Source organism: Abrus precatorius, unplaced genomic scaffold (assembly GCF_003935025.1).
Source record: "Abrus precatorius isolate BTA unplaced genomic scaffold, Abrus_2018 Scaffold7, whole genome shotgun sequence".
Lineage (NCBI taxonomy): Eukaryota > Viridiplantae > Streptophyta > Magnoliopsida > Fabales > Fabaceae > Abrus > Abrus precatorius.
Window position 1 is genome coordinate 16,724,825 of NW_020874417.1, and position 27,902 is coordinate 16,752,726.

At 33.4% G+C, this 27,902-nt stretch overlaps 5 protein-coding genes across 13 annotated transcripts; 1 reads left to right on the forward strand and 4 right to left on the reverse strand.

Moving 5' to 3' along the window:
- On the forward strand, nucleotides 1-12,610 carry LOC113872446 (RNA cytidine acetyltransferase 1). 3 transcript variants are annotated; one of them, XM_027509997.1, is made up of 27 exons: nucleotides 1-161; nucleotides 350-458; nucleotides 631-722; nucleotides 848-1,019; nucleotides 1,126-1,248; nucleotides 2,315-2,488; nucleotides 3,489-3,599; nucleotides 3,700-3,833; nucleotides 3,913-4,006; nucleotides 4,155-4,253; nucleotides 4,389-4,525; nucleotides 4,730-4,827; nucleotides 5,026-5,149; nucleotides 5,234-5,321; nucleotides 5,410-5,509; nucleotides 5,604-5,656; nucleotides 6,359-6,535; nucleotides 6,622-6,659; nucleotides 7,280-7,373; nucleotides 9,433-9,612; nucleotides 9,696-9,804; nucleotides 9,895-9,964; nucleotides 10,289-10,436; nucleotides 11,037-11,165; nucleotides 11,381-11,506; nucleotides 11,700-11,765; nucleotides 11,857-12,610. In XM_027509997.1, exons 2-27 carry the CDS (start codon nucleotides 354-356, stop codon nucleotides 12,100-12,102), a joined length of 3,087 nt encoding a protein of 1,028 aa, XP_027365798.1. In that variant the 5' UTR covers nucleotides 1-161; nucleotides 350-353; the 3' UTR covers nucleotides 12,103-12,610. The 3 variants fall into 3 exon arrangements, with proteins under 3 accessions (XP_027365798.1, XP_027365799.1, XP_027365800.1); XM_027509998.1 differs by having other exon boundaries at nucleotides 88-161; nucleotides 347-458; nucleotides 11,857-12,597; XM_027509999.1 differs by lacking the exon at nucleotides 1-161 and having other exon boundaries at nucleotides 351-458; nucleotides 4,730-4,821; nucleotides 11,857-12,202.
- Nucleotides 12,611-13,085: 475 nt separating this feature from the next.
- LOC113872447 lies at nucleotides 13,086-16,027 on the reverse strand. 2 transcript variants are annotated; one of them, XM_027510001.1, is made up of 2 exons: nucleotides 15,633-16,027; nucleotides 13,086-14,625 (listed from the first exon to the last, which is right to left on the reverse strand). In XM_027510001.1, the coding sequence occupies exons 1-2, from the start codon at nucleotides 15,933-15,935 to the stop codon at nucleotides 13,315-13,317; spliced, it is 1,614 nt and encodes a 537-aa protein (XP_027365802.1). In that variant the 5' UTR covers nucleotides 15,936-16,027; the 3' UTR covers nucleotides 13,086-13,314. The 2 variants fall into 2 exon arrangements, with proteins under 2 accessions (XP_027365802.1, XP_027365801.1); XM_027510000.1 differs by having other exon boundaries at nucleotides 13,086-14,628; nucleotides 15,633-16,003.
- Nucleotides 16,028-17,099: 1,072 nt separating this feature from the next.
- LOC113872449 (probable ATP synthase 24 kDa subunit, mitochondrial) lies at nucleotides 17,100-20,424 on the reverse strand. Its single transcript, XM_027510002.1, has 7 exons — nucleotides 20,293-20,424; nucleotides 19,637-19,730; nucleotides 19,379-19,523; nucleotides 19,114-19,224; nucleotides 18,572-18,718; nucleotides 17,905-18,027; nucleotides 17,100-17,566 (listed from the first exon to the last, which is right to left on the reverse strand). The coding sequence occupies exons 1-7, from the start codon at nucleotides 20,329-20,331 to the stop codon at nucleotides 17,500-17,502; spliced, it is 726 nt and encodes a 241-aa protein (XP_027365803.1). The 5' UTR covers nucleotides 20,332-20,424; the 3' UTR covers nucleotides 17,100-17,499.
- Nucleotides 20,425-21,717: 1,293 nt separating this feature from the next.
- On the reverse strand, nucleotides 21,718-24,426 carry LOC113872451 (iron-sulfur assembly protein IscA, chloroplastic). Of its 3 annotated transcripts, none has more exons than XM_027510010.1 (3): nucleotides 24,191-24,426; nucleotides 23,173-23,391; nucleotides 21,718-22,083 (listed from the first exon to the last, which is right to left on the reverse strand). In XM_027510010.1, the coding sequence occupies exons 1-3, from the start codon at nucleotides 24,345-24,347 to the stop codon at nucleotides 21,941-21,943; spliced, it is 519 nt and encodes a 172-aa protein (XP_027365811.1). In that variant the 5' UTR covers nucleotides 24,348-24,426; the 3' UTR covers nucleotides 21,718-21,940. The 3 variants fall into 3 exon arrangements, with proteins under 3 accessions (XP_027365811.1, XP_027365812.1, XP_027365810.1); XM_027510011.1 differs by having other exon boundaries at nucleotides 21,830-22,038; nucleotides 24,191-24,380; XM_027510009.1 differs by having other exon boundaries at nucleotides 21,837-23,391.
- Nucleotides 24,427-25,201: 775 nt separating this feature from the next.
- On the reverse strand, nucleotides 25,202-27,648 carry LOC113872450 (ras-related protein Rab7). Of its 4 annotated transcripts, none has more exons than XM_027510005.1 (7): nucleotides 27,468-27,648; nucleotides 27,297-27,323; nucleotides 26,725-26,824; nucleotides 26,479-26,629; nucleotides 26,238-26,314; nucleotides 25,546-25,691; nucleotides 25,202-25,370 (listed from the first exon to the last, which is right to left on the reverse strand). In XM_027510005.1, exons 1-7 carry the CDS (start codon nucleotides 27,524-27,526, stop codon nucleotides 25,307-25,309), a joined length of 624 nt encoding a protein of 207 aa, XP_027365806.1. In that variant the 5' UTR covers nucleotides 27,527-27,648; the 3' UTR covers nucleotides 25,202-25,306. The 4 variants fall into 4 exon arrangements, with proteins under 4 accessions (XP_027365806.1, XP_027365804.1, XP_027365809.1 ...); XM_027510003.1 differs by having other exon boundaries at nucleotides 26,238-26,341; XM_027510004.1 differs by having other exon boundaries at nucleotides 25,203-25,370; nucleotides 26,238-26,318; nucleotides 26,483-26,629.
- Nucleotides 27,649-27,902: the final 254 nt, after the last annotated feature.

Sequence of the window (27,902 nt, forward strand, 5' to 3'; positions counted from 1 at the left end):
AGGACAAGACAGTGAACTAAACATTCTAACCTGTCTTCATTCTGAATGATAACCCCTCCATAAACCCTAGTAAACACTAACAATAACAAGCAACAAAACTAGCAGCGGTTGCTCTCGACGTTCTTTGTTTCCCATTTGCTGCTGTCGTCGTTTTAGTCCAGGTCTCATTCGCGCTTTCTTCTCTCCTTTTCCCCTAGTTTTTCTCCTTTAATCCTTATTCATTGTGATATTAGTGATGGTTCACGATTCAGTTGTAGAATAAGGGATTTGAAACACTGTAATTATAATAATTTCAATTCCACGGATTATTATTATTGTTACTGATTACTGATGTTAAATTTCGTAGCAGAGAAATGAGGAAGAAAGTGGACGAGCGAATCAGAACTCTCATTGAAAATGGCGTCAAAACAAGGCACAGGTCAATGTTTGTCATCATCGGCGACAAGTCTCGTGACCAGGTCTCTCGCATTCTCTCTCGGTTCATTCTCACCACAAACATCGTTACTTTGTGTAGTAGACTTGTAGTGATAGGCCTATAAGAGTTTGAACTGTTTTGGAAACTTCATTTAGTGTCAAAGAAGTAAAGAGTAATGCGATTTGAGTGCTAAATGCAGTCTCTGCTTTGCGCAGATTGTGAATCTTCATTACATGCTTGGCAAGGCACAGGTCAAATCCAGGCCAACTGTATTATGGTGTTACAAGGACAAGCTTGAACTAAGCAGGTTCTGCATACAATTTATGAAACTGTCTTGTGTGTTTAAGCTTTGATATACTATTGTACTGGTTTGTTTTTGAGGTTTTCTGGATGAGGTTTATGAGAACTTGATTAATATGATTACAAATGCAGTCATAAGAGAAAGCGTGAGAAGCATATGAAAAAATTGATAAAGAGGGGTCTTTTGGATCGTGAGAAAGCTGATCCATTTACATTGTTTGTGGAAAGTGGAGGACTAACTTATTGCTTTTATAAGGATTCTGAAAGAATTCTTGGTAATACATTTGGCATGTGTATACTTCAGGTATCTTTCACTTCATTCCTGCTCAATGTCTTGTGCTTTCTAGGCTGTTTTTATTTTTCCATTTTCCAAGATAAATAAATTTCTTTGTCATCTTTCCTTTTTTTAGGATTTTGAGGCTTTGACACCTAATCTCCTAGCAAGAACAATAGAGACAGTGGAGGGAGGAGGGTTGGTTGTTTTGCTGCTTCGTTCTCTGTCCTCGCTGACCAGTCTGTACACCATGGTGATGGTATGTATGAATGTTGATTCATGATAATTGATATTTTTTTACTTTTTATTTTATTTTTTAAATCACTTGGTTAATTATAAGATTCCTATTAGACTTCTGTACTCCCCTCTTCTGATTTCTGGATATTCATTTTGTTTCCTCTTTTCTGCATTGCATTTATTGGAGTTCATAGACTTTCACTAAAATATTAGATATCCTCTCATAAAATCTCTTGTTTTATAAAAAGGGATATTGGTTATTATCTGAGGCATCTCTTACATCCGATAAGTAATGGCTTTCATGAAATATTTGGAGACTTCTCAGTTGTAAGAATATTTTATAACAGCAACAGACCAAAATACATCATTCAAGGATAAAATATGCCATATCAGAGATACCCTGAATTCTTGTCCCCATTAAAGGTATTTAAATATTTTTAATAAATTTATTTTATATAAAAACGTAATGATAAATTTAACCATAACAAGAAAGTTAGGTTTTCTCTACCTTAACTTAAAAAATAAATAAATAAATAAAAGAATGAAATTAACTACTGTTAGATAGTAAAAGCATATATTTTACGACCCTGTATTTCTTGCTACTCCTTTCTGACTTGATAATTTCTTTCATCATTTCATTATTAAATTACATATCAAAACAGGTTTGGATGCATATAAGAGGCATCCCCAAAGTTCTTCTGCTTTTCTGCTGAGAAAAGTTTGTACCAACTTAAGTTCATTTCTCAACAAGAATAAATTTTCATTTTTGTCAAGTTAAATCCCAAACTTAGAACTGTTTTAAAACACATATATCACAAAGGATTGATAGCCCTGTAGGTTTGATTGAGGCTTCACTAAAATAGATGTATGTTATCAGAGAAGTAGATATTGCCACTAAAATACTTATTTTATCTGGGGCTCTATTATAAATAATTGTGTTCTCATTCTCCAAGAATTTTACATGGAAGCTTGAAAACCCAAATTTATGTTTCTATGATTAAGTAGCTTATGAGGCCATTGCCTACCGTGCATGCTACTTTTCTGTTAATAGTCTCGTCAAGTTTTTTCATGCGGTTTACTAATTGCAGGATGTCCATGATAGATTTCGAACTGAGTCCCACTCTGAGGCTACTGGACGCTTCAATGAACGATTCTTATTATCACTTGCTTCTTGCAAGGCATGTGTGGTCATGGATGATGAACTGAATATATTGCCAATTTCATCTCACATAAGGTCTATGACCCCAGTTCCCGTTAAGGAGGTACCCACCACATTATGTCTTTAGCAAAACATTTCTTTCTTTTTCCCTTTTCTTTTTTTATGGGGTTTGCCTATGATTTTTGGTTTTAATGCATGTATGATGGAGGGCATGCGTTATTCACTTCTTTTAAATACGATATATGGAGGATAGAATGACCTACTTTTAATGATAGGAAAAGTGCAAAAAAAATTTGGTTTATTTAAATATTTCCCTGGTATTAATTCTGAGTTTAAATATGTAATGTGTCTTGGTTGACGTTTCTGGAGATTATGGTGCAAGTAGGTCCTCTCCGTCAAGAATCTAGAGGCATAGTTTTCTATATGTTTTGCTTTCTATTATATTAAATGCTTCAGAATCTTGGTGATATTGGAAGGCATTTTATAACTGAGAAAATTAAGATATATTTGTACTTGTAAAGATGGCAGGGAGAGATAATAGAGAGTGGAAGAAAGAATGGTGTAATTCTGTATCGGGATGATCTGTATAGCACCTCCCTATGTATATACTACCAGTATTGGGTCAAGGATGTAGTACTGTCTAGTATAAAATACATCTATCTCAGCTTTCATACTCTCACATTTCATAGCCCTTAACAATAGTGATTAATTTTTCACTTTTGGTCCGTCATTAGGATGCTAAATTCCTCATACTTAGTGTCTAATGCTCATTATTGAAAACATTATGATGATAATTTTTGAAGTTATTATTTTCTAATTTGTGGTCTTGTAATTTTGCATATAGTTAAGTATTTAATAAATTATGGTTTTTGTTCTCTTGCTATTTGATTAATTGCTAGTCTTACACTCTCGCTCCATTCTAATGTACATTCAGTTGTAGTTCATGGACTTGCATCTTTTATAATCATGTTACCATATATTATAGGATTTTTTTTTCTTCTCCCTTCCCTTTCTTGGCAACCAAGCAAGATGCTTGTTTCTTTAAATTTTGGTGGGGTTTTATCATTTCTATGTATTGATTTGTCTCTGAATTGATGCTGTAGGACTCTAACGAGCTCTCAGAAGCAGAACAGGACCTGAAGAACCTTAAGGAACAACTAAATGAAGATTTCCCTGTTGGGCCATTAATTAGAAAGTGTTGCACATTGGACCAGGTAGGATTGTCTACCTCAAATTTGCACTGTCTACTGTGTTCAACCAAGTTGGCTTTTTGGTGGTGAATGTCAGCAAGTTCTATATGGTTTATGTTAATAGGGAAAAGCTGTTGTGACATTTCTGGATGCAATTTTGGACAAGACACTTCGTAGTACTGTTGCCTTACTGGCTGCTCGTGGCCGTGGGAAATCAGCTGCTCTTGGTTTATCAATTGCTGGAGCTATTGCTGTTGGGTACTGTGTTTTTTGGACATACAGATGTGTGATAGTAACATAAATTTTTCAGTGTCTTATTGGAAACTTATCTATGTAGGTATTCAAATATCTTTGTGACTGCTCCCAGCCCTGAGAATTTGAAAACCTTGTTTGAATTTATATGCAAAGGCTTCGATGCTCTTGACTACAAGGTACTGGTTCTATCCCTTGATAATCTTACCAACACTACAAACTCTTTTACAGACACCTTTTTATCCTCAAGATAAAAAAGTATTTATCACAAAATCTTTTCCAAGGGAACACATTTTTTAAGAGTGCTACTGTTTCCAATGTGAATAGGAACATATTGACTTTGATGTGGTGAAAAGTGTGAATCCTGAATTCAAGAAAGCTACTGTAAGGATCAATATTTACAAGCACCACAGACAGACAATTCAGGTAAGTTCATTGGTAATGGTAATTTTTCTGCATTAATACATGAAGTAGAAATTGTCTTGATAGTAAGAACTTACTGTTGCTGTAAGGTTACAAGTAAATGTAATTATACTTTTTCCTCATCTTAATTTCTATCAGTATATACTGCCGCATGAGCATGAAAAGCTTTCACAAGTTGAACTGTTGGTTGTTGATGAAGCAGCTGCTATTCCACTGCCAGTGGTGAAGTCTTTGCTTGGCCCTTATCTGGTCTTCTTGTCTTCTACTATTAATGGGTATGGCAAGTGTTTGTTTTTGGTGAAACATCCATATATCATGCCAAAAGAAATCTTTATTTTTTGTAAAGAATTATCAATCCTTTTGAATTATTAGCTCTTTCCTTCCTCTCCTTAATCAAGTTTAATATGTCTCCTCAGTTAACTTCAGATGTGACTTAATTACTGAAAAAACTTTGTTTTGTTTTTGGAACTCATGTAAAGGTATGAAGGTACTGGACGCTCTTTATCACTGAAACTTTTGCAGCAATTGGAAGAGCAAAGCCATGTGTCTGCTAAGAGCACAGAGGGCATTGGTTCTGGTACTTATATGCTTCTTGCTTTTTGAAGCCACTTTAAATAAATAATGTGCTTGTCATGTGCTGTTCTGAATGGAAATACAGTCTAAGTGGATTATGAAATTAAGATTATTAGCTTTCAGTGATCCATTAAATGATTGTAATACAATTTATTTCAAGGTGCATGTGCATTACAGCTAACTTCTGAGTTTTATCTTTCAGGTCGTCTATTTAAGAAAATAGAATTGAGTGAATCCATCAGATATGCTTCTGGGGATCCCATTGAAAACTGGCTTAACACTCTACTTTGCTTAGATGTTTCAAATGCCATCCCTAATCTTAGCAGGTTACATCAAGCTTATTTCATATTTCCTTGAAAGATGAGACTTTTTTTGTCTATCTCCATTTAAAGTTTTTCTCCTGAAATCAGGTTACCTCCACCCAGTGAGTGTGATCTATACTATGTTAATCGGGATACCCTCTTTTCCTATCATAGAGATAGTGAAGTATTTTTGCAGGTGAACCCAAATTTATCTGATGATGTAGGGTGTCTTGTGATTGATATTTTCTTGCATTGAAATGTAGTAAAATATTGTATTATTGCAGCGAATGATGGCCTTATATGTTGCATCACATTACAAGAATTCTCCAAATGATTTGCAACTGATGGCAGATGCTCCTGCACACCACTTATTTGTACTGCTTGGTATATTTGATTTTCTTTCTAGTTATTCTTCTTTGTTTTCTCTTTTTAGATTAACATGACTTGAATTTGTCTTATAATGGTATTTGTATGACAGGACCAGTTGATGAATCAAAAAATCAACTTCCTGATATCTTGTGTGTCATCCAGGTTTGCATCTTTGGCATAAATCATCCTTCTTTTTTTTTTTTTGCATTTGGCCTGTCTTATTATTCCATGACTGGACTTGCCGCTTGCCTTGTCTTTTTTGGCATAACCTATTATCTCCAATTTTCTCATCACTTATTGTCTCTTGTCATATGCTTTCTGCTACCAATTTACCATGAGTTTTTTTCCCCACTGGTTGATTATGATCTTTTGCTGTGGCCAACTAAGAAGCAACCAGCATATAAATATAGCATATTATGGAAGCTGAAGGAAACGGTTATTTTGATACTAAAATTATCTGCAAACTGAGATGCTATCTTGTACTGGTTTAAAATGGTTGAAGTTTGGGGTTCTCTTTGTGTAAAATTTGATATTTAACAATGCTTGAGTTCTTAAATCAGATATAAGAAGCTGCTGTCTGTGCTTATGAGTTCTGATTTTTCTATTCCCTTGGGCTTTATCATACTGGACAAAACTTGTAATTTGAGGATTAATTGAAATGTTTCAACTTTATGCTGGTTGCATGATTTCTTTCACCCAGCAGAAACTTTTTCTTTTTGCACCTTTTTCAAAAAACTTGATGTTAGCTTTAAGTTGGTAATTCATTATTATTTATGTCTATACTGCAGATGGTTATGTAAATTATCCCCTTTTCTGCTTGTTCTCTCTTTGTGACTTCCCATTTTCCATAACTTCTATCTACAGGTCTGCCTTGAAGGGCAGATTTCTCGTAAGTCAGCAATCCAAAGTTTGAGCGATGGTCATCAACCTTTTGGAGATCAAATACCATGGAAATTCTGTGAGCAATTCCGAGATACAGTTTTTCCCTCACTTTCAGGTGCTCGCATTGTACGCATAGCTACACATCCAAGTGCCATGAGGGTAACTTTTATATTCTGGCATGTAGTTTAACCAGATTCCTTCAAAGTTGCAATATGTCAACTTTTATTGTCTTTCTTTAATTTCAGCTTGGATATGGTTCACAAGCCGTTGAGCTATTAATACGGTGAGTGCATGGTTGCTTTTTTGCTTCAATTGGAGGAATGTTCATTTTATCTTTCTTTTTACATAAGGTTCCAAGTGCATTGAGTATTCTTCAAACGTTTTTTATTTAATATTTGATTTATTAAGGGTGATCCTTGGTTCAACCATGTGCCATGTGGTAGAAAATATCTCTTTGTATGTGTACAGTTAATTAGTGCTCTAATTGAGGAGCTAATTTAGGAGCCTATTCATCTCGTCAATTGAAATTAGGATTTTAATTATTATGAGTAAAGTTGTATTAGTATAAATATATTCATCTGGTGTGATTACACAGAATTTTAACATATTCTGTTATCTAGTGAAAGGCTGCTGCCTTGAGACCTGGTGGTCATAGGTTCTAGTAGCAGATACAGCCTCTACACACATAGGGTAACCCTATGCACATCTTACCCTCGTAGACCTCACAATGGTGGAAATCTCATGCATAGGGCTGCCAAAAAAATTTGATTTGGGCTGTACATGAACTGTTTTGTTCATTAATGGTTTGCGTTAAGAGATGCTGTAACTCATTTTCAGTCTGGTATATGTGAAAATATTAAATGTATAGCATTGGAAATTAATCATTTACAACACTATCTGCAGCTACTACGAAGGGCAACTTACTCCTATTTCTGAGATTGATGTTGAAGATGAGGTACAGGCTCCACAAGTTAGAGTTACAGAAGCTGCAGAGAAAGTATGTTACCTCTAAAATTCATTTTTTGAATAGGTTTAGTTTATTGTGTTTGTTTGAGTCTCTGAAAGATATGTATATCATAATGGTACTGGAACCATGTAGGAGCCCTTTTATTGTCTAGCTGATTGGCACTGTTATTCAACCAGTAAAGAAAGCATTTCATAATTGTAGAAAATGTCGTAGGGCAATGCTTTAGAGCAGTCTGCATTGATTGCAGTTATACATTGTTTCTAGAAAGAGATAAATGCCAGAATTTTTATAGGAAGGGTGTGATGCTGCCCCTTCAATGGGACAAATCTTAGCTTCCTATTTGTGTTCAGTTTATGGCATTTTTGGAGGAGTTTCTATGAAGGACATGTAGGAGGATTAGAATGTAGACTACCATTGTATGGTTTATTTTGTTTATTTCCTCGTTACTTGATTCGTCTAAGAGGGAACCTTCTATTTTGCCTTTATTTTTCTCTTCCTTTTTAATTTGTTGTTATTTTTTAAATTAATTAAGATAAACAAAACAAGATTACAGAGTTGGTATTATAAGCTGTAACAATTGAGAGCAAAGAAAACACATCCATGGACAAAGCTACCCATCCCCTCAATATATATCTCTAACAGAATCCATATAAAGAGCCCATGTGCTTTTCTCCACATCAAAGCCAGACACGTAATGTTATCTCAAAGAAGTTGTTCATCCTAAGAAACATCCTTAAAAATGCTGGAATTACATTCCAACCAAATGCACCCAAGTGTAGCATAGATTGCACATTGCCACAAAAATTTAACTTCTTTCCTTCTACAGTTCTATGAAAACCTGTAAAGCTAGTAAACAGAAATGGGTCCAGGAACTATACCCATCATTATCCAAAAATGCCAATTGCCAAATGAACTCCATAAAGAATCAAACATAATGGTCTGAGAAGAGTCACAACTGATTTGGAGCTCACACTTTTCTGAACACACTATCAGGAAATAGCCTTATGTGACCTACAGACCATATCATTGATATTAATTATATTAAGCTCCGGTGTTCAAAAAAAGTACTAACCTCAGGGGGCTTTGGACTTTCAAATGGTTTTTCAAGATTGATAGATACTCCAATTCAACAAATGAGTTAGAAATTGGAAGTTAAGATTAGCAAGAAAAATTCCTCAGAAGGATTGACAAACCAAAACCTTTTCTATCTTGGCTAGAGGACACAATCAAGGAGACCCAGAGGATGGTGGTAGTAGAACCTCATTGTTTAGATTCAGTGTGGCAGTGAAATTTAGCAAATCATTTCTTTGATTTAATCTAATTCCTATTTAAAATGGGTTCCCAGTTCACAGGGCTACTCACCACCAATTTGGAGTATTGGGCAGGTCAAATGTCCATAGCCTTACCTTGGTGAGCTGGGAGACCGTTTTTGCAATCAAACCTTTTGACCAAGTCTCAACTCTCAATGCAATAACCTTGTTGTTATGCCTAGACTCACCCTCATTCTGTTATATAGTAGCATGGAGTTTGTTTGTTTCTTCAAATTTCTTTATGCTGCTTTATTGGGCTTTTCAATCAGCTTTGCAGCACACAGGCCAGTTATTGTAACTATGGGCATTGGGAGATTATATTCTTTTGCTCTTAATAATATAAATATGCGATGTAATGACTCTTTTCATTTGCCACTGCATGCACAAACATAAAAAGTAAGTGCACGTCTGGTGTCTCATGTGGACTATATGTCTATATCTTTTCAATTGTATATTCTATTAATGTTTTTCAAAGAAAATTTCTGTGATATTTTCTTGCTTCTTTCACTGCCTTCATTTGGATTTGCTAAAGAAAGACAAACGTTACTTTTACACAGGTCCTTGCCTATGTATCACTTCTCTAATAGTTGGTTTATTTTAGCTTTTCGATAGTGTTTAGTGACTGAATTCAAACATACAACGCTGGCTGCAGTTTGAGCAACAATAATGAGCTATATTTGATTTGTTATTGTGTTCTTTTCGATGCTTTAAACTTTTTAAGTCTATCAAACTATGTTTATATGCTTTACCTTTTTATGATACTAAGACTATGGATTCAGGTTTCACTACTTGAAGAAAATATAAAACCTAGAACAGATCTTCCTCATTTGCTAGTTCATCTCCGTGAGAGGCGGCCAGAGAAGCTCCATTACATTGGTGTCTCCTTTGGGCTAACCTTGGACCTTTTTCGCTTTTGGAGGAAACATAAATTTGCTCCTTTCTACATTGGCCAGATTCCAGTTAAGCTTTATTTTTTTCTTAAGCATTAGATAATACTGAATTTATTTTTACATGTAATTAACATGTTTCCTTTACTTGATAGAATTCTGTGACTGGTGAGCATACATGTATGATCTTAAAACCCTTGAACAACGATGAAATTGAAGCTGATGGATCAAATCAGTTGGGTTTTTTTGGTCCATTTTACCAAGGTGTGTTCATATTCCTTTGCTGTTATTATCTGTGCTCATTATTTATGATTCATTTTGTTAATTGTTGATGATTTAGTTCACTATTTGTAGATTTTAGGCAAAGATTTACTAGACTTCTTGCTTCCACTTTTCGTAGCGTGGAATACAAGCTTGCTTTGAGGTCAGTATTAAATATTTAATAGTTCACTCTTCTAACTTAGTTATTGACTTGGATATGTTGGAGTTCCTTGAATTCTAGGGACCGGGAGTTATGTAATGTTGACAATTCAATCATATTGACGAATAAAATGTTCCACATCTTTATTTTATCTCTCTGATAGAAGTAGTATTGCTAGAGGAAGTTAAATTCATGTTTTTACATTGTATAAAATTCTAAAGTTGTTGCATAATCTTATTCATTGATTGGAATTCAGTCGGTAGGATATGCATTCCTCATTTATATCTCCATTTTTTGAAATCCTTATTACCATGATTATTTATCCAGCATAATAGATCCAAAAATCATCTTCACGGAGCAAGAACCAACAAGGACAACATCTGATAAATATTTGCGGTCAGTTGGAGAATATTTATCACCACATGATATGAAGCGATTAGAGGCTTATGTTGACAACCTTGCTGACTTTCATCTGGTAAGAGCTAAAGTGATGCATGTGACACTAATCAATTTTTGTTGATGCTTTCTTGATGAATACATATCTAATACTTCTTGGTAATTGAAAATTGTTGTCCACTCCTAATGGCTCTCAGCTCCCTAGGTAAAATGCAATTCCCTTTTAACTTTTCAGAGTAGAATAGAATTCCATCTTGATCGCCTCCCCTCCCCTAAACACCCTACTAGTTTGTTCATCATATAGTAACTTGAAATGATCAATGGAAATTAATATATTTTTACTTAATTGTCATTTAATATAGTTTGTTCATCATATAGTAATTTTTAATTGGATAAAATGCAGTGGCCAGGCAAATTAAATCAATTTTCACTTGAGTTTGCATGAGCATCAATATGTAAGAATTGTGTTGACAAAATTTATGTTGGCCTTTAAAATGGTTCTCATTGTGGTGGTCTAGTGTAATCTCTAACTTCATGCACTATATGCATACTGCTGAAATTATGATGTAACTGTCACTGTGCCAAGCTTAATCCCGTGATAAAATATTATTCTGAATATCTGTATATGTGATTTGCAGTGCTTTTAAGTATGATCTTGACCTTTTTATCTTTTGGACAGATTTTGGATTTAGTTCCCACCCTTTCACATCTGTACTTCCAAGAAAAACTTCCAGTTACATTGTCATATGCTCAAGCTTCTGTATTACTCTGCATTGGTCTGCAGAATCAGAACATTTCATACATTGAGGTCTGTTTATCAATCCACTATTTTTTTTGAAATATTACACTTGGATGATAAATGATAACCTAACACTAAATCCTATTACCTGATATGTTCTAGAAGATGTCTAAATTATCTCAGCATTCTCTTGACATTTGAGTAGTTTTCCTGTTTACTGTCTTCTTCCATTGGTGTCTTTTCAAAAAAATGAAATCACATTCTTGTGTCCTTATGTTTAATAGGGACAAACAAAGTTGGAAAGGCAACAAATATTGTCTCTGTTTATAAAAGTTATGAAAAAGTTCTACAAATATCTATACGGTCTTGCATCCAAGGAGATTGAATCAACCTTGCCAAGACTGAAAGAAGTAAGTTTCTCAACAATAGTTTATCATGCCTATTCCATGGTATGGTGCTTTTGCTATAATTCATAGCCAAATTTGGTTAGTTAACTCCTCACACGCTAGGAACATAAATTCTACTAATGGTTTTTAATCATTAACTAATCTTGCACCTCTTCTTTGACCCTTTTTTCTGGGTGATGTTTTATTTTGTCCCTAGATTGTCATGGAACCTCACAGTGTCTCTGTGGATGAAGATCTCGACAATGCAGCTAAACAAGTTGAGGTATGTGCCTTCACCTTTTGCTTTCTTTTGTGGAAGATTCCTACCCAAATCCCATCCATAGCTCTTATTTTAAATCATTGTCACTGGATAGGATGACATGAAATCAAAAGCAGAAACACTCTTTACTCCTGAATTGCTCCAGCAGTATGCCATTGAAGATGGAGAACCTGGCTTTGATAATGTTTTACAAAATAATGGTGGAAAAATACCGACAGGTGGTCTTATTAGCGTGAAATCGAGTAGGAGTGTAGTCAAGCCTGAAAAAGAGAAGGGAAGTCATAAGAGTGACAAAAAGCGGAGTAAAGACACCCACAACCATAAATCAAAAATCAAGTAAAAGGAAAAGATCTTGACCAAGAGAACCATCTAAGATAAAATTGTGATTTCAGGGATTGTTGGTCCTGGAACAGTAGTCCAACAGCGATATAAGAGCAAAGTAAACGCGTCGGGGTTGTCTGACACGAGGCCCAGTTGATGTCCTGTATCATGGCTGTGTGAAATTACTCATAATTACCTCTCCCTTCTCTTTATGTTTTCCTCAAGGAAATTAGTGGGCAACATATCTGCATTGCTATAAATACGACGGCAGTAGAGAAATATGGCACCCATTTATCATTTTATCAGCCTTTTTTGACGGTTTCAGTGCACAACCACAATTGGAGTGTAGGAAGCAATATCCAGTTTTTTCTCCTTTGGTGGACAAGCACAAATGTATCAATGTTGTATACTCGTTCTTTCGGACAAAATATATTATATAATAGGAGACTGGTCTGATGGACACGAGTTTTGTGATCGGTGATAAAAGTGCATGAACATTTTCACTTATTATTGCATGAACATTTTCCCCTAATTTTCTTAATTGTTTTACGTAAAATGTTTTAAAATACATATATTCTGAGATGATACAACATAATTTATTTGATTAAAAACTGGTAAACCATTTAAAAATTTGATTTGGAATTGAGCTCAAAGGTATCATGAGATTCATGTAGCCAATTTTATCTTGGGATAAAGTGTAGTTGTAAAAAACCTGTACTTGCGCAAATTATTTTTAATTCACTTTTCTTTCAATCCCAACCCGTAACCCGTTAAATGTCTAGAGTAATGTTATATACAGCAAAAAACCGTTTGCCCCTTTTTATAATTAAAATTTCACATTATACAGTGCATGCATGATGACAACATTTTGGAGTTTGGACGACGTCAAAATTGAACTCTGTTGATAATGCTAATATATATATATATGTGTGTGTACGTACGTACGTACGAAGCTTGTTTATATTTGATTGAAAGTCATTTGCTTCGGAAAGAAGAGGTGCATTTGAGAGTCGCTTTTCCAATATACGAGCCACGTTTCAACATGCATCCAAGAACTCGAAATAGACATGATTTAATTATAAGCACCGGTAACCAGGTGATTGCAGATAAGAAACTTTCCTAATAGTGATAAGCCACAGAACAAATCAACTAGCTTTGAAATATTGAACCTGTACTTAAGCCGAATATAACCAAATTTAGAGTATTGATAGACAGTTTCGGGCACAAATAATCAGACAGATATCCTGTTTGGATCTTCAATTTGGACTATAGAATGTAAACTTGAACCGTCTGGAATTCCCAAGGGAGGATCTATGCATGAACAATTGTCAACAGTAAATAGCTCCCACTCTTTAATTTCACATTTGTCTAGAGCAGCAACTATTTTTGTCCTCTGTGTTTCATTTGGAAATGCTCCATCTGGACTAACAAGTACTGCCCCTGTATAAGACTGCCCTGCAGCCCGAGCAGCTCCATGATAGTGGAACAAACCCCAACTAAGATCATCAGCTACATCCACAATTGTCCAAAACTCATTTGAAACAACTCCATTATCTAATACACTGAAATAGAAGGTACCAGGTACCTTACCTCTCTTGACCCTATATTTTCTCCTCCTCCAGACCATTTGGCCTTCCAATGTTTTTACCTGGAATACTGGTTCATACCAAAATGACCCTTTTGCCTTTCCCCTATAGAATAGCTGGTATTGGCATGGAAATTGATCATATGCTGGGTTCTGCCCTGCCACAACACGCCAGCTCCATTGCAAACTCCCTAACCAACCAACAAACAAATCTTCTGCCATTTCATAACTTAAGTTCTCTCCATGAAACTTTATCATTGGTGGCACGTATGGCTGGTCAGGTACTTCTGCTTCCAAGTTAAGACAGTTGTTTTTCTGTAATACACATAGTGAAAAGGCTTCTAGATTTGTGCTTTCGTATGAAGCAATACATTGATAATTACATACTTGATCAACTGGACTACACTGATTCAAGCATTGAAGAGCTTTTCTACAATTGGGATCCAACAAGCAATTAAGTACCTGACGGCCACAGTTCCTCAACATACAGTTTAGGGTAGAAAAACCCTTGGCTCTCAAGTTCTTCAATACTGGAACTGGCCTTATATAAGCATTGATTAGTACCAGTAAGCAGAACCTTATATCATCAGAATTATGTCGATTCCATGCTTCCGACACAGTTTGCACTACTTTATATGATTCCTTAGTTTTATCTGATAGAGAAATTCCTATCACTTTTCTAAATATACTTCCCCTCACTTCATTGTGAACATCATAGCCTCCTAATCTGTTCTTCACATCTGGTGAAGAGTCAAAGCATATCACATTTTCAATACTTTTGCTGTTGATATTAATCCACTTCTTCGATTCTTTCTTTTTAATGGCGACAATCACCAATATATCAGCCTTCATTAATTCTCTCTGGAGTCTCAGGCTCATTTCTTCATTAGATTGAATACATTCATCAGTAAATACAAGAAGTTCATACCCTTCATCAACCCATTTCAATTTTTTTGCCTGCTAAAAAGGAATATTAATGGGACTGTACCCAATAAAATTTAATCACAATATTCATTTAGCAAAATTATAATGATAAAACATACTACAGGTCCAGCAAAAGACCCATCACAGGGAAATCAAAAGCTGCATGTTATCCAGACAAATTTAAGAGCAATAATGGCAAAGTGTCTTCTAGATGCATGTTATCCAAGCACAAAAGCCCAATTTTCTATCTTTGTATTGCATCTAAAACCTTGCTATGGAGTGGCAAAAAAGACAGAATACAAACCTTAAGATTGAGTTTGGATGGAGAATTTGACATCAATAAGAAGGAATATTTAACATGTGAATCAAGAATGAGAAGAATTATGAATGATAATTACAAAACGTTAAGGATAACATAGGACTTTTTAAATTCTCTCTAAAGACATATCATTTAAAATTCATTGTACTTTTGACATAAAAAATCCGTAGTTATAAATCTAAAGTATTCTAAAAATATTATTTTTAGTATCCAAATCCATATAATCTAATAATTTATAATTCCCCTATCCCAATGACAGGTTTTACTTAAATTAAACATACCTCTATTCTATTTTGTAAAGCTACAACAAAAGCCAGTAACATTACATAATAACAAATTGACAACAATGACATTATCGTCATTCTTTTTGCTCCATGACTCTCTGCTCTTGCCCGTCAGTCCAAATAAAAGGATTTGGGCTCTGTATCCTTCTTGGCTGTTTTTGTGCCAATCTCTTATTCAATTCCTAACTCATTCGTTGAATAGAGCTATCTGCAATCTCATAAACCTCCTTGGAAGTTCAAAGCTCCCTTAAAGGTCAATTTTTTATTTGGAATGTACTTCTTAATAAAATTAATACCAATGACGCGTTACAAGTTTTGAAGGCCAAATAATGATATGAGAATTAAGCACGATGCAAGCTCTGAATAAGTTAATAATTGAAAGAAAGAAAGAAAAAAGAAGTTGAAAAGGCGGAGAGAGAGAGAGAGGGGTACGTAACAGTGTGAAGCATGACTTGTTCCCAGGATGCAGACTTGAGAGGACTGACAGCTCCGTGGCCAACCACAGCCACCATCCTCACCGGAGGCTCAGGTGGGTGATCGGCCGTCAAGGCGGAGAAGACGGTTGTGGAAGGGCGAAAGCGGAGAAAAGTGTATGCATGTGGTGAGGGAAAAGAGAGATGCTGGGAAGGAAGAGTGAAACATGTTGACGTTGTTGCGGAGAAGGCATTGTCAACAAAAATGGGTGTCTGTGTCTGTGTCTGTGTCGGTTTCGTAAGATTCATTTGCAAAATCATAGACATCAAAGAAAAGAAAACGCTGTCCGTCTTACAACACTATCCAACCATTGCTATGCCACACAAGCCTTTCATTCCCAGTCTACAAACTCCAGAAACTTTCAGGGACTTTCATTTATCTTTTTTTATAAGATAGTTTATTTTAAACATTTAAAATTAATATCTTTTCAAATAATATATTTATTATATTAAAAATATTATAATAAAATAAACATTTTTAAATAAAATTTTAGTATCCTTAGTTATTTGAATTCAATTTTATATATTAAAGTTAATATTTATTTTATTTTATTTTGTGAGTAATGTCATATCCTTTCATTATATTTTTTTTATTAATTTTCTTAATACTTTATAAAGTATTAAATAAAATTTTAAATAAATTTAAACTTTTGAAAATATAAAATATACTTTTTATTTAATAAATAGAAAAATTATTAAAAGATATAATAAGAAGATTCAGAATTATTCTTATCATCCAACTTTTTTATGGACATATAACTATTTAGTTTTGATTATTACTACCACAGTTTCTTGAGAAATTAGTTCACGTATTTTATGCGCGTTTTGTTATCTTTTGGATTGCTCCATATAATAATTAATTTCTGTAATTCAATTCTTACAAAGGCAAAATAAAATACGTAATTTTAAAATGAATTCTCTCTCTTACGTACATATTAAAATACGTAAGTATTAAATACCAAATTGATTCGTTTGCATCCATTAAATAATACATGAAATAAATCTCCATTCTCCTGTTATCATTTTATGTAAGAAAATTAAATTTAAATTGCCTTAAATTCTATTTCATGCATGACATTGGACAAATCTCTGTTCCCGTATTTAAATAGTTCTCAAAATGATGTTAAATCGCATTTTAATCTTAAAGATACAACTTAAGGATATAACTTCAAATGAATTTGAGACAATATTAAATGCGGTGCACAACTCTCCATAACGTCATCGTACACCTCCCACAATACCAATTACAAGATAAATTTCATAAACTTTGCATTCAATGTTCTAAGCGAAAACCTAAAAAAAGCGCTAATGAATCCTATACTGGTAATCTTTCTAACGACGCAATAGAAACGTGTAGGACATTAGAGATCAATTCTTGCTATATTTTAAGAGACAAATTTCCGAACATTACAGATGCTCGTTTATATCTAAAGGAACAATTTCAATTTGTTTTCAAATGGGCGTATCATGCAAAAGATCACGTACTTCTTTTTGGGTAGATGGAATACAATCTTTAAATGTAGTAAAGATTGTTTAATGGGTTGACGAATTTCAATTAATCGATGGATGCCATCGAAATTGGGAACCACCATAAAATCAAAAAGAATAAATACTCGGAAAACATGACAGAAGAAAAATTTAGAAAAATTGATCGCCTCACTTCCAGTTAAACCTGGAATATGAAATACAAAGACCTTGAAAATTCAAGAATCTTCAAACTGGCATCAGTGTTGCACTTCAAAACCACCGGTGTCTACTTATTGAAGAAACACAGCTTCACCGTTATCCAAATGCAACAATTTCTAATGTATGCAAACATCTAGAAGACATTTTAAAGGAAGTTCCTGATGTCCAAAGTTTTGACATCAACCGATTCAGGCTCATCCTTGAATTCCTCCCTGAAATGGAAAACAGACAAGAAAAGATAAATCCTAATATGGTTTTAAAATTTCTATCCTACTTCACAAAGAGACAGGAGTAAAACATATTTCCAACAGAAGATAAAACAACAGTCCTATCTCAGCACATTGTTCGGTCACCATGTCATATTCATAAGTTCAAAATTCAAACCTCATAAACCTTACTAGAAAAGGCTAAATATCACCATTCCATATTGCTTGCTATATCTGAACTTTGGAGTTAAAATTAAGCAGAAAATAAAAGATAATTGTCACGTGCTTATCAATGGTGTTCTGGATCAAAAGCACCATGAGAATTATGATTTTATTGGTAATACCTCTTCCTTTGAGTATCCATTGCCTCTTTAGCATCCTTCTTCAGCTCCTCCAGCTGTGCTTTAGCTATTTTAAGTTCTAGATGCTCTTCATACTTCGGCAGATCTTCCTTTCGAATTCCAATCCTAAGAAAGCAACAAAAATGGTGGAAAACAGAAGGGAGGAAAACAAATAAAAAGAGAGAAAAAAGTAATTACAACCAAGTAGTGAATTAGGAATTTAAACAACCAAATGGAACATCCAACCAATAAAAGAGTAGGTCAATTGACAAGCAAGAATGGACTATACAATACCCTATCAAGTGAACAATGTGATGGGAGGTTCAAAGTCTTCATAAAGAACAAAAATACATAAAACTCTGTAAATTAGATGAGCCAACTGGAATCTTCCTTCAATAAAATTTCCTCCTCCACGTTTTATCTTAAAAAATCTTCTCTAGACCATCTAACGAAATGAACAGTTTTCCATATAATATGGGTGTAAAATGCCACTCCACCAGAGGAAATATTCATAAAATCACCAAGAATTACAATGAACCCATGCTCACAATCCATGACACATAAGTGAAATAAGATAATCACCTATGAAAGCTGGAAAAGCTTGAATCTAGATGTCACTTAATATTAATCCAACCCAATATGCAAAACAGATCCAGGGATCTGAACTTACTTCTTATTAATCTTATCAAACTCTGCCAAGAGAAGGTCCATTCCTTTCTTATCATTTCTAAGTAAAGGTTTGTTCAACTCCTTTTCAACTTTGTCCAATGCATCTATCATCATAGCCTCTGCACCAAGATCGTCCGTGAGACCTCTCCTGTGAAAAAACAAACACATACGTATATAAGCTTGTGTGATGAGAACCTAAGACGTCCTGAAGCAAGAGATATGTGTGTCATATGTTGCTTTTACTCTCAACTATATACATAAAACGTGTGTATACAAAAGTTTAAAAAAAGATTAGTAATCAGGCAAATCCTGATAATAATCAGAAAAGCACAAAGGGATCTGGCAATTTTTAGAACTGGAGGTTTAAAAGAAAAGCATTATTTGACTATAAGAAAAACAAAAGGTATATGGAATGAAAAAACCATTTTACATATATAAACTAATGAACCTGGTATAAATAAAAAAGTAAACGGAAACACATTACATATATCAATCAGCACATCTAATTACAAATTGACAAGAGTAGAATAGATCATCACACACTTGGTTCTTATTTCCTTGAGAGTCAAAAGATAGGTCCGTGCATCTGGAATATCCTGTGTCTCAATTTCAATGGTGGATTGGATATCTTGTGATTCTGACAACAAATTTGCCCTGCAGAATGCACAAGAAAGTGTTAGCATAACATAAAACATTTTTCAAAAAACAATAAAAAGTTGGAAAGATTACAAGATATAAACCAACAAAATTACAAAATATGGAGCAAAAAGAGCCTGGTAAAAACAAAAAAGGTAAAGCAGAATCTCACTTCTCTCTAACTGTTTTCATGACATTTGCATAATGAGAAACAGCAGCTGCATCATCAGGATCAATGGTGATCTTCTCCTTTTTTAATATTCCTATGGCTGTCTCAAATTTGTTCTTCACCTCCACAAAAATGTTCTTCAGCATCTCTTTTTCCATTCAATTAAGAGTATATTGTCAGGTGACATAAAAATAACAAAAAATTCTATTAAAGATCAAAGTGGATATTTTTAAAAGTATACAACTTCTCAGGAGAACTCACGATCTCCCTTAAGGGCAGGAGTGGCAGCCTCTTTAGCAAAGTGACGAACTGGGACAGCATACTCTTTTTGCAGAAGTATTTGACTTCCATAGATCTATAAAAGGAGAAAAAATTTCCGCACATGGCCAAATAAATCAGTAGATAAATCACAAATCCCATCACTTTTGAATTAATAAACAACTCGTGCATATTACCACAGAGGAAGCTTAAGCATGGAAACATGAATTTCAAATTATTCATTTTCACAAACTGTTAAGCAGCTCGGGAAGACGGATAATTAGGACATATTTTCATTGGGTGACCATGGCCAAAGACTCATCAGGTATCACAAACCCAAATGCATTGACTATTTATGGGATGCAAACAAGTGGAAAACCTAATTTCACCAATCAATATAATCAGAAAAGAAAGAATAACCTAATTGGCCAACAGAAATGAATGAAAGAAATCCAAACCCTCGAAATCTAGTGAAAGTGATTTTATTCTTCACATAATTTCGTTTTCAAATTATCGAGATAGATAATCAAACATTGCCGGAAATATTGAAAGCTATTTGGATCCCGACATTAGAATAACATAATCAGAAGTCAGAACGGTAAAAAGAAATGTAATCAATAGCTATTGAGAAGAGGAAGAATTGAAGATAAGAGAGAGACCAATTTGGATTTGGAAAAGAGACGAGAAGAGAGTGCCATGAGTGATGAGTGACGAATGTTGAGCTTTTCTTCTCTCCAATGCGTTAGGGCTTCTTCGTTCCACTTTGATACCTCTTCTTTCAATTGAGATCACTTCACACAAATCAGAGAGGTGTAATAATCTGGTGAGGTAAGCCCTACCCTATTCCTCATGAATGGGTCTCGCGTTATATTTTCGCCGTTGGATATCCGGCCACGTCGTGCTGGGTCTTTAGTAAAAGATCTACGGTTCCTGTTTTCTGGAATTAAACTTTGCTTCTTTCTTTTTTAAAAATTCAGTACCAAGTTTAAAAGGTAGTTTTTCAAAATTAAGCTTAATATATTCATAATGTCGGAAACATAGCTTAATTGCAATTTTTTTATCTGACTTAATTGCAAACTAAATTTTTCTATTTGTTTAAAATTTAACATATGTTATTTTTTAATAATAATTAAATTTTAGATGTTGAATCTTGAATCGGTCAATATATATATATATATATATATATATATATATATATATGTATGTATATTTGTAATTTTTAATAATTTAGTAAAATCATCATGTGTCAATCGGATGACAGTAAATTAAGACAAAGTAAATGATAATCACTTGTGATAATTTTTATTAAATTTTAACAATCGTGAGTAAACTCATTTTCCTTAACTAAAGAAATTTATAGATTTCTATATGATTAACTCGTATATTTATGTCTATGTTTTATTTATTAATGTCCTTAAAATACTGATTTAAAATATTAAAAAAATTAAAAGGGAGACAAAATTAGGAAGAAACCTTTTTTAAAAGGAAGACAAAAATAAAACGAAAAAAAAATTGATTCCCTCTCCTACCATCAACATATTTAAACCAAACTTAGTTTTAAAAAAGAAAGAAAAATCACTCTCTTCCTTCTTATCTCTTATTTCCCTTCGACCAAAGACCATATAAAAGAATAACCAGAGTCACAAATCCCTCAATAAGAATTCAATTCGCGAATCAATTAACTTCAGCTATGCATTAAAAAAAACAATAATTCCCCGTAAATAAACACATAGTTAGTAACTTTAATATCCAAATATTAGCTCTACTTTCACCGCGTGAAGCACCAACGATACAGTAAAAAGTCTTTCCTCACGCATTTACAAATCAAATTTAATAAAACATTTCTTCTCATACTATATTATGTATGATATATCCCAAGAAAAACCATTTTAATTATTCTTATGAGTCAACTGTAAATTTGCGTAAAGATACATCATTTGCTAATTGAATTTTTTTCATACTTAAGCAATCAGCAGGTGCTTTCGAGTTGAGTGCACCATTTACGTCAAAAATCGATGCGCCAACAACGAACGCGATTCAATATTTGTTTATGCGGTAATTTTACGTTATAACATATAGATTTCCTAAAACAAATTTAAAAGATATTATGAATATAGACTTTACCAATCAACTCCTGCGGAGCAACAAATGTAAACACAAATATAAATGGCAAATAAATTCCGTAATTTTCTCTAGACAATTCAGGTAAATCTCTATCTGTTAATTATAAAAGTATATATAGTCCAGAGTATAGCATGAAACAATCACCTCTAGTATTGTAACTACTGTCTGTCTATAAACATTACTTTACATTTCAGCAGCAAAGGATTTACCACATCCACAAGTTTGTGTAGCATTAGGATTCTTGAAAGAGAAACCCCCTCCAATCAGAGCATCACTGTAATCTAATTGCATGCCAAATATGAAGAGTAGGCTCTTAGGATCACAAACTGAAAAAACACATGCAGAAGTCAAAATATGCCATGCAGTGGCTTATGAAGTGTTTAATTTAAAACTTAAACTGAAACATCAAGCGCTGTAGTCAATACATTAATAATAAATATACAAAGAAAGAAATCTCAAGTATCAGTTACCATATACATGCACTATTTTTGCTTTGGCGTGAAATGGGAGACAGTTTGCTTATTGTTCCTTATTTTGTTTTCAAAAACTGTAAGCTTAATTACTGGAGGAAATCCAAGTGCACTGTTATGAAAAAAACATTTTTAACTGTTGTTCCACCATCAGAGCTGCAAAGACTCTAACAAACAAGGCTTAAAATGAAGAAAAGAAGATCAGGTTGAGGGAACCAAGCTTTCAATTCAGTCTAGTATTCAAATTATTTCCAACTGAATCAACATAAAGCTAGTAGGAGAATGGCTTCAATGTTCTGAAAATAAAATTATATTCAACAAAGTTGATACATGAAGCAAAAAGAATGTGCATAAACTGTTATGATAGTTGGATCCAGGAAGATTAATTAATTCTTGTAATTGCAAACGTTTAAGTTCTAAATACAATCACTCGTTCTCTATTGCAATTGATTAAAGTAATAAATAAAACTTTTTTAAGTTTCCAACCATATGTGCTCCGTAGAACCACTACTTCTTCCCAAGGAAACAATGAACTATGGGCTGTGCAAAGATATTTTTACATGCTAAATGCCTAAAATCAATTATATAACCCACATTGAACCAAAACCTCCTACCTAATTAAAACATAATAAATATTATCATCACTACCATAACTTCTTTAGTACCCTCCGCCTATTTGCAACAGCAAACTGGAAACTGGAACACATTTTGTCTTGGTCAAATAGCTAAATTAGGAGAATAATTTTACACCGGAAGTTACAGTGTCACAGTTTGTCATGTGAAGTGCATTGGCAAGCTTGACAAACCAAACTGAAAAATTGCATATATATAATGGATGTAGCCAAAGCATGCCAAATATTTTAACACCCCCAAAAAGAAACAGGAGATTAAGCCCACCTTGTGGATTATAAATGTTAATGATAAGAAACAGATTATGAATCATACCGATTAGAAAACCTTCATACTCAATGATGGAATCATCTGGCCTTGTATTGGCCATGTTCTCAAAATCCATCGTGTATGACATACCAGAGCAACCACCCTGTTTGACACCTATTCTTAAACATAAATCTTCATTTCGTTCAGACCTCATCTTATTCAAGTGCTTCAGTGCATTATCTGTAAGCGAAATTGCAGGGGCGAGAGACCCAGATGCTGGTGTGGCTGAAAGGTATTGAGAACGGGGATGAAGCAAAGATTAAATAAGTGCAGAGCAGTGTGGAAAAAGTAGTTCACATAGTGCACACCAATATATAACAAAAACCAAAATATACTGTTACACTCTGATTGATGATATTAAAACCAGAATGAATGTCAACAACATAAAGCTCTAGCTTTTTCTTGATTTCTCTTAGAGCACTGGTCCAGACAACTTGCTAAGAGGGTGCTTCGTGTGAGGAAATTCAAAACGTTAATCAACCACCATCTAAATGACTAAATTAATATACCTAATTAGAATCCACAGTCAAGTGTCAATGTAAAATTTCTCTACAACATCACCTAATTATGTAATGCCAAATCAGGAAAGGAGAATTTGATGAAAGCCTAAGAAATTTCTCTACATATACAATATAATTAAGCAAAAATTATTACAAAAGAGTTCCAGCATGACTGTATTGGTAAGAAAAAGGCACTAAACTTAAACGAAACCCTAAGCCTTAAAGAAATTAGAGTAAACAAAGCTCGAGCTATTAATACCAACTAGGAATTCTAACCTAACCCTACAAACTCTACCAAATAACCGGTTCTCATATTATACGGAAACGATTTATGCGCAATTGTTTTCATAATTCCTAATAAAGTCGTAAAATGAAAGAAAGTGCGTAATTCTAAGAAAATAGTACTTTCCATGAAATTATGAAAAATTGTCGAGTAAGAAACAAATGGTTAACGTGACTGGTGTTGCTAATTAACCGAGAAATTAACACCGTATTAATAAAGGAGGAAAGAAAGGCGTACGTACCGGGAAGTGAAACTGATCGAATAGATAGTGGTTTAAGGCGACGGAGATTTGGTGGAGAAAATCCAAAAGAAACTGAAGTTTGAGTTTGTGTTTGAGGAAAAGAGATCCGAAGACGAACGAATTGGGAACAGTGCGTAGTGATTGCTGAGAAAGCCATTGGAGAGAGAGAGAGAGAGAGAGAGAGAGAGAGAGAGTACGTGCGGTTCCTTCCTTCAAATTTCAACGACCATTACCATCGTGTGTGTGCGTGTCCGTTTTATCTTAAAGCAATTTGCGGGCCATAGTAATGTTTTCATTTCTATTATTATCGGCCGCAAAAATTTCAGGAAATCGTCCAAATAATTACATTTTCCTTTATGTTCTCATTTTAATAATATGATATTATGAAACAAATGTAAAAAAAAAAAAAAAAAGGTAGTAAGAATTTATGTAAATAATTATATGTCTTTTTATAGTTATTTGTATTTTTCTACTTGTTAAATCATTCAATTAGCATTATCCTTAAATCCAAACTGAGTGTTTTACGCAAATGTACAATGTATAAGAAAATTAAAGCAATGTTTTACAAGTCATAAATTACCATCTACCTGCATATAATTTATAAATATAATTCATTCCTATATAAGTTTAAATTATTTTTTTTTAAATAAGATAACATCTATACTTATTCTCTTTACTTATTTTATTATATGTTTTTTTTCATTTTATTTTTATTTTTAAAAATAAAAAATATTTTTTAAAACAGAAATCAAATGTATTTTTATATTTTTTTTAATGTGTTTTTTTTTTGTTTTTTTTTTAAATTATATGTTTCAAATATTTTGAAACGCACATATATATACCAGTATACATACAATGCATGGGATATTTGAAACCTGTTCATCAACTATTAATAAGATATACAAATAAAAAAAAAAAGAGAGAGAGATTTACATAGCATTTGTTCAAGCATGAAAATTAAAATTTCATCTAGATAATACAGAGAATGGTTTTCTATGCTTACTAAGTTTTTGGAACCTATAAGACATGTACCAATTTTGGGATTAAAAAATGAATACATCTTAATAAACTATAAGAGTACAAAATTAAATATGTTTAGCAATCATATATCTGACTTCAGCACGCACAACTACTTCTTTGTTCTGCTTCTGAAACTGTTTCAGAGATTCCCCGAAAATAACTGCCACAAACATAACAATATCAGATGCATCAAGAATTTAATTTGGATAGTAGATAAAAGTGCTTAGAATATAAAAATTATTACAATCTAATCTCTTAAGAGAGAAGAAAAAGCATGAATGTTGAATTTAAAGATAATTAAATGGCCTAAAAAATGGTGCAAATTTGGTTCTCACATGTCCTGTTCATGTTCATTTTCTAGTGCAATTTTAGCAACACGTAGAAAAGCCTCCTCAACATTGTAGCCTTCTTTTGCAGAGGTCTCAAAGTATGGTATGTTTCCTCGAGAAGCACACCATTCTCTTGCTTTTTTCTCAGTAACCTGCAACAACAAGGAGGGTTAGTCACCACTTCAAAAGTACCTTGGATTAAAAAGAGAAACTTTGCGGATGAAGCTTTCCCTAAGTGTGATTACCTGATTTGACAAAGGTGAAATAAAACAAAAAGAAATATGAGAGAAAGAGAAATGGGTGACTAAAAAGAAACTCTTTCTTTAGAAAGTTGGGGAGGGAAAATGGTAAAAAAAATTATTTTTTATTTTATTGTCTCACATGAAGAGAAAAAGAGAAAACATGTTTTTTTAATATATTATTATATCTATTTGTAGATTTATATTTGTAATGACATAATTGTTAATTAAAAAAATATTTTACCTTATATTTCATATTTCCCTCATTTCAAATAATTCTTAAAATTTATTCCTTTTTTCATTATTTTCATTTTGCTTAAAATTTTTCTTTCTAACAATCTTTTTTTTTTTTAATTCTTTCTGAAAACCAGAGAGATTGTTTGCAAGATGTGAACCTATGACTCCTGTAAGACAAACGACATTACCCTTACAAAAGACTCAATAAATATATGTACATACCCTTCTACTATTTCCACCATCTACATCCACTTTGTTCCCAAGTAATACAAAGGGAAATGCTTCAGGATCGTTCATATCTCCCTGTTCAAACACCAAAATGAAGACTGGAATATGAATCATTTTCACATGATTAAGCAGCAATTTGAACCAATCATATATAGAAATAGAACCAATCATATATAGAATAAAGACAGAAACCTCTTACTAACAAGGACAAAAAGAAGCATGTACAAATAACAACACACCTGCTTAAGAAACTCATCATGCCAATTGTTTAGTGTATCAAATGTTTTGTGTATATTTACATCATAAACCAACACACAGCAATCTGCCCCTCTGTAAAATGCAGCTCCAAGACTATGGAATCTTTCTTGCCCTGCGGTATCCCATATCTGCCATAATATTATATATTTATATCCATTATTTCATTATTTTATATATAAAAAAGAAAATCAAATAAAGCAAGAAAAAAATTTAAATTTCTAACCTGCAAGGTGACGAGTTTGTCATCAACTTGTATCTCCTTTGTAACAAAATCAGCCCCGATCGTGGCTTTATACTGCTGGCTGAATTTTCTATAAACGTATCTGAATTCAAAGTTAATGTTTCACAACATATTATACTACAAGGACTTTGTGGTTGGATAAGCACAAATCAAGATTTAAAAATAATATGAAAGCCAATTTGAGCTATTATTTTAAGTCAATTCTGATTAGTATACTAATTACAAGAGAGAGAAAAATTACCAATGTGCAAAATTTCTGACAGTTACTTTACTGTTTTATGGCAGTAAGCACCTGCCAGCTAGACTTGAAATACTGTTATTGTACACAAGCAATTATTGCCAACTCATACAACAATATTGGTCACAACTTTATATAGACTGATTGAAAAAACGGGACAAAACAAAAAAGGAAAAAAGTAAAAAGCTAAAAAAACTTTCATGATTTGGAATTAATAATGCATCTACAGCGAATCACTAACATGAGAAAATAACAAACTTTGACTGTCATTTTTTTCATTTTTTTATTACTAAAAATGCAAATGCCAAATGGATACTGGTTCATCAAAGACGTCTTTCCCACCCTGAAAATAAGATGAAGAAGGATGAATGAAAATTCACAGCTATCAAAAACAAAACTTTCATGAAGATATCTCATTAAAATAACATAAAAGAATAAAGGGAAAGAAGAAAACAATAAATTGAAAAATAAAAACTTTGTGGCATACCCACTATCACCAAGGACGATAACCTTAAGCAAAGTTCTCTTTCGGTGTGAAATGTCCATGATGGAGACTCAAAAAGGGTAATCAGAAGAAGCAGAAAGAACGATTTTTTAATTTTTCTGAAGATTGGGAAAGAAGGAAACAGATGGTGGAAGTGGCAGTGGCAAGTAAAGGTTATGAGAGAAAAAGGATACAAATTTTTGAGGAATTATTGATCCCTCTTATTTGTTGATGATGATATCCTCCTATGTGGGGAATTGCTTTTCTTCTTTTTTCTTTTTCTGCATTTGAATGATGAAGGTAAGAGTCATGTGAGCTTTGCCAACCAAAACCAACGTTCTAGTGACAGCGGAGCATTATTATTTTTAAACTGTAAAAAGGGGTGTCACCAAGTATTTTTAGTTGACTTAAAACTTTAAATTTCAGAGCCAATTTGAA